At 48.5% G+C, this 7,772-nt stretch overlaps 1 protein-coding gene across 5 annotated transcripts in view; it reads left to right on the top strand.

Annotated features, from left to right (window-relative positions):
• Positions 1-7,766, top strand: part of Itsn1 (intersectin 1) — a 180,310-nt gene extending 172,544 nt beyond the window's left edge. For all 5 annotated transcript variants that reach the window (XM_013352721.2, XM_005345191.3, XM_013352716.1 and 2 more), the window contains 5 exons: positions 1,078-1,199; positions 2,307-2,389; positions 2,665-2,748; positions 3,193-3,366; positions 5,614-7,766. In XM_013352721.2, the coding sequence (XP_013208175.1) occupies positions 1,078-1,199; positions 2,307-2,389; positions 2,665-2,748; positions 3,193-3,366; positions 5,614-5,762 (612 nt within the window). In that variant the 3' untranslated portion in view covers positions 5,763-7,766. The remainder of the gene's footprint in view (positions 1-1,077; positions 1,200-2,306; positions 2,390-2,664; positions 2,749-3,192; positions 3,367-5,613) is intronic.
• The last annotated feature ends 6 nt before the right edge of the window (positions 7,767-7,772 follow it).

Here is a 7,772-nt window from a genome sequence, read left to right as displayed (position 1 = left end):
AGGGTAAGGGGAGGAACTAAGATAGGGCAAGGGGAGGAGCTAGGACAGGGTAAGGGGAGGAACTAAGATAGGGCAAGGGGAGGAGCTAGGATAAAGTGAGAGGAGAGTAAGGGGAGGAACAGGCAGAGTAGAGGACTGTCCATGCCCCACCTTTGTCCCCAGTAACACACAATTCGTGGGGAATCCCCACCTCCCACGTGACAAAGACATGGCTTACTTCATACAAGTGAACAGGCAGCATGGCCAGCCGGAGCATCCACTGCCCCTTCCACACTGTCCCAGATGCCAGACAAACTCTCACGGTGGTTTGAAACCTTCCGAGTGGACGGTTTCTCTGAACAGAACGCTAAGTCCCGTGTATGCAGGACTGGTTGTGTGTTGCACGCCATGGGAGATTTTGTTTTTCTAACTTCGTCTCTGCGGGGTGTCTTTCCTCAAGGGTTCTCACAGGAGCAGCAGTTAGCTTTATTTTGGGAGAAAGTGATGTTATTATGTGAAGTGTTGTTAGAGCCTCTGTATGAAATCCTGGGAGAGACCCGTAGATGCGGGCAGTTTAGGATGCAAAGCAGGGAAAACGGACCAGTTAGGGCTTACCTGTAGGGATTTCAAAGGTACCTATAAAGTGACCAAAGCTTTATATACACGTCACTGCTAATGGGGCTGGAGAGACGGCTTAGGGGTTAGAAACGCTTGCTGCTCTTACAGAGGATCCAGGTTCAGTTCCCAACACCCACTTGGCTGCTCACAACCGTTTGTAACTCCGGTTCCAGGTGACTTGACCCCTCCCCACTTCTAGCCTCTGTGGGCATTGCGTACTCGGTGCGCAGACATTCATGCAAGCAAAACACCCTTATACATTATTTTAACATAAAATCTGTATTCTGGTATAGTCTGTGTACCGAACACACAGCCTTCACTTGACTACTGGGTCACACCCATGCGCATGCTCAGTGTAGCTTACTGACATTGATAGGCAGGCACGCACATGCATATATGCTCATGTTGCAGACACACAGAGCTTGTGAACACACAGAGCTCCTGCCTTGTTCTTCAGAGCCTTTTATTATTACTTTGCAGCCTATTTTCTTAAATGAGGTCCTAGTAAAATTGCCCACCGATCCTTCTGGGGACGAGCCCGTCTTCCACATTTCCCATATCGACCGAGTCTACACCCTCCGAGCAGAGAGCATAAATGAAAGGTAAGCCCGAGCCCTCCCTAGTGCCGCCTGGGGGCCACCTGTCAGCGTGTCCCAGCGTCCCCAGCCGCGATTCTGTCACTTCTGTGTGGAGGGAAGAATTATGAAAAAAGTTGGACATCTATTTCAAAATAAAATGGACTGAAACCAGCTTTGCTCGAGGCTTTCTCCTTCTTTCTTTTTGTCTTAGAAATGTTCCTCAGCCTCTGAGGTATCCAGAGCTGCTTAGATCGCCCCAAGTTTCCCAGGTGGTAGAAGCCAATAGAAAAGTGATTTGGGACTAACCCTGCCCCCAGCCCCCGGGCAGGCATCTGGGTCTTTAGGTTGGGGTACTTTGCTTCAGTCTTGTCTTAGACCGTTCTGGAGCCAAATGGAACAGATCCCTTTCTGAGGGGCGAGCTTGACACAAGGCCAACAACATTCCCAAGAACACTCTTGCCTGGCAAGAAGATTGGCTAAAGTTACTGTGCATATGGCACCCGAGAAAACCCGCACTCCAAAGTGCCTCCTGCCATGTGGTCTTTGCTCTTCTGTGTGCTACGTGGTTCTTCTCTTGGGCGATTTTGAAAGAAAGACCTTCTGTCTTCCTGGGTTTGCCAAGTATGCGATGCTTTGCGGTGAGGGAGGAAGAGGAGCCCTATGCCTATCCCTCCTCCAGCATTTATCAAATTTTCTTCATGGGAGTTGGGAGCTTGAAGGAGATCTTGAGCTCATGGGCAGGGCTGGGACTCGGGTAATAGATGCTGGCTTGCCCAAGTGCACAAAACCCCAGGTTCTATCCCAAGTACCCCCCCCCAAACCAGTTACAGAAGTGTGTGCATGCAATCCAAACACTCAGACGGTGGAGGCAGAAAGAGGAGTTCAAGGTCGCCCTTGATAACTTAGTGAGTTCACTACCAGCTGGGACTAAACTATAAAGGTCTTCTTTTCTGATGAAAGAGATAATTATTAGCGCCATCAAATACAGAATCAGTCTTTCTTTTCTGAGACATTGTTGTTAAATTCAAATACACCAAGTAAAAAGAGTCCCCGAAACAGAATTTGAGCAGACCCCAAGCCTGTTCTGTTCTGATCGATCTGTTGGCAACATTCCGTCTTTTCCCGTCCAAGGACTGCCTGGGTGCAGAAAATCAAAGCTGCCTCTGAGCTCTACATAGAGACGGAGAAAAAGAAGCGCGAGAAGGCGTACCTGGGTAATGTGCACAGGGCCCAAGAGACTGGGGCGGGAGGATCACCGAGTCCATCCCCGTGTCTCTGGGACTAGGACACGTGCATGCGCAAAAGTGGTGGGAGCAAAATGGGGCACAGGGTGGTGGATGAAGGGCAGGTGCCAAGAGCGGGAGGAGGGAGGGGACTCTGCTTTCTAGCGGGGGCAGACGCACAGCACAGACTGTGGGCATGCTGGGGAGAGAAGGGCATCACAGTGAATGCGAAACAAAACATTTTGTGTTGTTTCCTTGCGGTCTAGTCCGTTCCCAGCGGGCGACGGGTATTGGAAGGCTGATGGTGAACGTTGTAGAAGGCATTGAATTGAAGCCCTGTCGGTCACATGGTAAGGGCATGAATTCCACTCAAGCACTCTAGAGTATTGGGGTGTTCTCCCCAACGATCTTGACATCATTTATGATATTTCTTACTCATTGTCTCTCTAGCACTTGTCAAAGAGTTATATATATGCATGTATATATGTAAATGTATGTATATATACATATATAGAGAGAGACACACACACACATATTTTTTCTAAATTCTTTTCTATTGTCCTGCTTTTCAGGGAGACCTGAGAGGACTTACTCAGTCCATGTGACACACAGTACACATGACATATATGCACAGATAGGAGCCATCTGACTTTGAGCCCTGCTAATGGATTTGTTTCTCTAGATGTGATACCAAACTATGTGTGTCCTCCAGATTTCCCACTTGTTAATCTCAAAGGTCGAGGGGGGTGGAAATGAGATGTGTCCCACCTGGCAGGGGCTTTTGTTCCCTTCAGGAAAGAGCAACCCGTACTGTGAGGTGACCATGGGCTCTCAGTGCCACATCACCAAGACGATCCAGGACACGCTGAACCCCAAGTGGAACTCCAACTGCCAGTTCTTCATCAGGGACCTGGAGCAGGAAGTCCTCTGCATCACTGTGTTCGAGAGGGACCAGTTCTCACCCGATGGTGAGTGGACAATGGCCCTCAGGGTACCCCGGTCCTGCCCCACCGTCTTTCAGGGATACATGTTTCCTTACCCAGCACTCCTTGGGATTTCCTGAGAGATCAGGGTGGCTTAGTGCGAGGAGCTGTTGAAGCCCCATGGGTGGGCATGGAAGGACGCTGTTGGGCTGGCTGCTTCACTAGACAGTGGTCTGCTTTCCAACGTAAGCAGTGTGAGGAAGGGCATGCCTACGGACCACGATGGAGTTTGCTTTGTGTTTCCGTCCTTGGCTATCATCGAGGCTCTGTCAGTAAAGGTGCTTGCTGCTAAACCTTGACTTTGATCCCTAGGGCTGACATAGTGGGTTCCTGTCATTTGTCCTCTGACTCACACATGCTATGGCTCGTGCGTGTGGGCAAACACACACACACACACACAAGACAGATAAGTAAATGTTTATCAAAGCAACGAGATAGCCATACTTGGTGGTTCACGCCTATCATCCCAGCACTCAGGAGGATGAGTCAGGAATTATGAGTTGGAAGCCAACAGGACTACATAAGGAGATCCTGTGAAAAATGTAGAAGACATGGGATAAGGCTGACCAGTGGAAGAGGAATATTAGCCCACACAGGCATCTCAGAATCAGCTGCTATCCCACAGGAGACCTAAGAAGCTTCCGTGGTGTTGGGCACATCCTTCCTTCCATCCGCTCTCTTTCCATGGTGACTTTTGGCCGGTGAATCCAGGATGCCACACTCTCAGCCAAATCAAAGCTGGAGAGTGAGTTTAAAGCTCAAAGTCCCAGAAACTATCACAGGAAGATAACAAATGGAGCCAGCAATGGGCTGAGTGAGGGTCTGATGCCAGCACTGGACTGAATCCCAGCAGTAGGGAGGCAGAGGCGGATGGAGCTCTGTGAATCTGAGGCCAGCCTGGTCTGTAGAGCACGTTCCAGGACAGCCTGGGCTACACAGAGACCATATTTCAAAAAAACAAAAAAAATTAAGCACATATATATTATGTGTATGTGTGTGTGTGAATGTATGTCATGCATATGTGTGTATGTCATGTGTGTAGGTACCTGTGGAGTCCAGAAGAGGGTGTCATAGCCCTTGGGTCTGGAGGTAGAGGATGTTGTAAGGTACTCTACATGGGTACTTGGCAACTGAATCTCAGGTCCTCTGGAAGAGCAGTAAGTGCTTTTGACCACTGAGCCCCCCTTCTCTCTCTCTGTCTCTCTGTCTCTCTCTGTCTCTGTCTCTGTCTCTGTCTCTCTCTCTCTCTCTCTGTGTGTGTGTGTGTGTGTGTGTGTGTGTGTGTGTGTGTGTGTATTTGTGTGTGTAAAACTTGGGTATAACCACTAAGGAACTGTCTGCCTTGTGTTTTGAGATAGACTGTCTTACCGGCCTGGAGCTCACGGATTGGCTCAGCTGGCTTTCTATCCTGTCTCTACCTTCTTGGTATTGGGGTTACAAGTTTGTGCCACCATAGGTGGCTTTTTTGTAAAGATAGGGTTTCATATAGCCCAGGCTGGCCACACGAAACCACATCAAGCCAGTTTATACGACGCTGGCAACTCAATCCCAGGCCTAACGCATACCAGATAAGCACTCTACCGAGTTACGCCTCTAGCTCCTGGCACAGCTTTGGAAACAGTGTATGTGTGTTTGCCTATGTGAGTTTATGTGCACCACACGCATGCAGGAGCCCATGGGAACCAGAAGAGGTGTTGGATCCCATGGAGCTGAAGTTACAAGTGTTTGTGAGCCACCATGTGGGTGCTGGGAACCAAAATCAGGTCTTCTGGAAGAGAAGCATGTGTTCCTAACTGCTGAGCTATCTATCTCTCCAGCCCACCACTGGCTTTCTCTGGGGATCTAATTTATGTCCTTGTGTCTGCAAGGCAGGTATTCTTTCTGAGTGATTCATCTCCTTGACTCTATTAATATATTTTAAAGTGGATGCAGAATATATTCTATTTGTGGATTATTACAATAAAAGTATGTGATGAGTAACAAGAAATCAGAGTTGTTGGTATACCCATCACCTTGGATATATATTATCTGGTTTATGGGTTTTTAGTAGTGAGCTATCATGGCACATTGGCTACTCCATGGGGAAGTAAATGGGAGAGGCTAGTGCTGGTCTTCTCAGCGGTCCTAGAGGAGGCGGGGCCTGCTGTGCCATAGGCCCGTCCCAGTGTGCCGAGCGTGCACCTTGGAAACAGGGAACTTTTTCTGAGCATGCTTTGCTTTTTCTCCTTTCAGACTTTTTGGGTCGGACAGAGATCAGAGTGGCTGACATCAAGAAAGACCAAGGCTCCAAGGGGCCAGTTACAAAGTGTCTCCTGCTGCATGAGGTCCCGACGGGAGAGATTGTGGTCCGCCTTGACCTGCAGTTGTTTGATGAACCATAGCAGTCCCGGGATGATCATAAAGGACTTCCTTCTCAAGGCCCCACACGCTGTCTGCTGATCAGCCACGGGGCAACGGGGACAGCAAAGACAAAAGTCCCTCAAGGCTACTAGGAGTAATTCTCGACAATCCTGCCCTTCAAACCATGTCCCATTTTATGAATCCAAATTCTCTTTGTCCTCCCTATAGGTCCTATCATGGCTTCTAAAGTCTTGGAAATCCACAACCTACAACTAGGTTCCCTTGGGAGCCTGGATTCTTCCCCGGGCTGGAGGCGTGGGTCTGGCTACTACAGAGTAGATTTATAAACGCAGGGGCTGTATTTTGGAGAACTTGATTAGGCCTCCTATTTCTCACCTCTAGCAGCCCCTTTGCAGACTCCCTGACCTATGAAGCTCCGTGTGTGGTGTGTTTGGTCCGGTTATGACGGAATTGTTGCTGCTTTGGAGTCCAGCCTCCACTGGGAAACAGGGCCCGGGATCGAATGCTCAGTATAATGGCTCCTGAGGCAGGCACCGGCTTGGCTCCCTGGAAAGCTGCTACTGGAAGATTCTCGAGTGTGCGTTAGAGCTGTTCAGACCCCGATTAGTGTCTATCAGCGAAAACGCACTGGTGCACTATAGGATGGTTCAAGATGCGCTTGGAAAATGAATGGTTCTGGAAGCTCATCTATGAAGTTCTGTCCTGATGAGTTAGATCCACTCCGGGTCCCTGGGAAGCCTTGATGACATGGACGTTCCTTACCTACGAAGTTCTGCCCTGATGAGCATGATCGGCTGTGGGGCACTTGGAAGGCTCGATGACATTATTGAGTCCTGGTTTCCGCTATTCTTGGCCTTGGAGACCCTGTGATGTTTGGTGAGAAGTTCTGTCTGGTGAGCCGCCTGAGCTGATTCTGTGTATGGGTGTACTGGATCCGACTGTTGAGTGACTCACCCCAGGAGGTCATGCCTCACATGGATGAAGTTTGAAACAGAAAGGATTCAAGATGGAACTGGGAGATGTTGGGAGATGCTAAGAAAATCCATTACTTGGTGTGGGGAGGGGGAAAGACCCTGGGAACACGTGGGCCCTGCACATGAGGTAGGAAGACGGGAAACTCTCCCCTGAGCTTTCTCGGGCACACACCAGTTTTTTAATAATAGAACACATGTGCTTTTTGCCAGAGTCAGGGTGTATAGACCAAGTTTTTAGTCTGAGTTCTTCAGGTTTTCTTTTCCTTAAATGCTAAGAGATAGGTTGGTTAAGTAGATAATGACGTACTTTGCTGATGGAAAGTGTGGGCAGAGTTTTGTTCCCATGGTCGCATTCTCATGGCCCAGTCTGTGGTCATGAGTGTTCTTTGCATGTCTCTGGATTCTGGCCGCAGGCTCTCCTGGGCTAGGTGGGGGTCTTTTCTGTGGTAGGTCCTCAGGATTGTTCTAGAAGTTTCTTGTAAGTGATAGTGTGCCCATGCCAGAATAACTACTCTGCTGAAAACTGAGTGCTTCGTGTGACCTCACGCCCACAGGCCCCGTCAATGTATGTGTGTCACGTGATTTTTCAAAACAATGTATGTGGGAAAGGACAACAAGGTTTACATTTCATACTTCCGAGAAACACTTACTATTTATTTATTGGAGATAGTGTTGACTTTTGTATCAAGAACAACAGACATACCTATTTTATTTTTAAACACACCAATAAACTCTTCAGTTAGCAGCTGCTAGCCGAACACAAGCTAGATTTAGTTAGCTTCAGGCATGTATTGGCTTACCACTTCCCAGCAGAAAACACTCAAAGCGCTTCACGTTTGTGCTTTTTATGTTATCAAGAAACTTTTTTAAATGAAACGTGTAAATGGATCCATAACTCATCGGTGTAGTGATGAAGGACATGTTCCCATAGTGTGAAAAACAAGTGTTCAGTGTGCAAATGGCCAGGGTTGAGCCACCATTCTGTTGACCCTCCCTTCTGTCCCTTAGCCCCGTTTCCCTTCGTCAACTTTATTTTCAGGTTAGTGTTGAATGTCC

This window comes from Microtus ochrogaster, chromosome 2 (assembly GCF_000317375.1).
Source record: "Microtus ochrogaster isolate Prairie Vole_2 chromosome 2, MicOch1.0, whole genome shotgun sequence".
NCBI classification, from domain to species: Eukaryota; Metazoa; Chordata; class Mammalia; order Rodentia; family Cricetidae; genus Microtus; species Microtus ochrogaster.
Note: the sequence above shows the minus strand (reverse complement) of the source record. Positions and strands in the feature narration are given on the sequence as shown.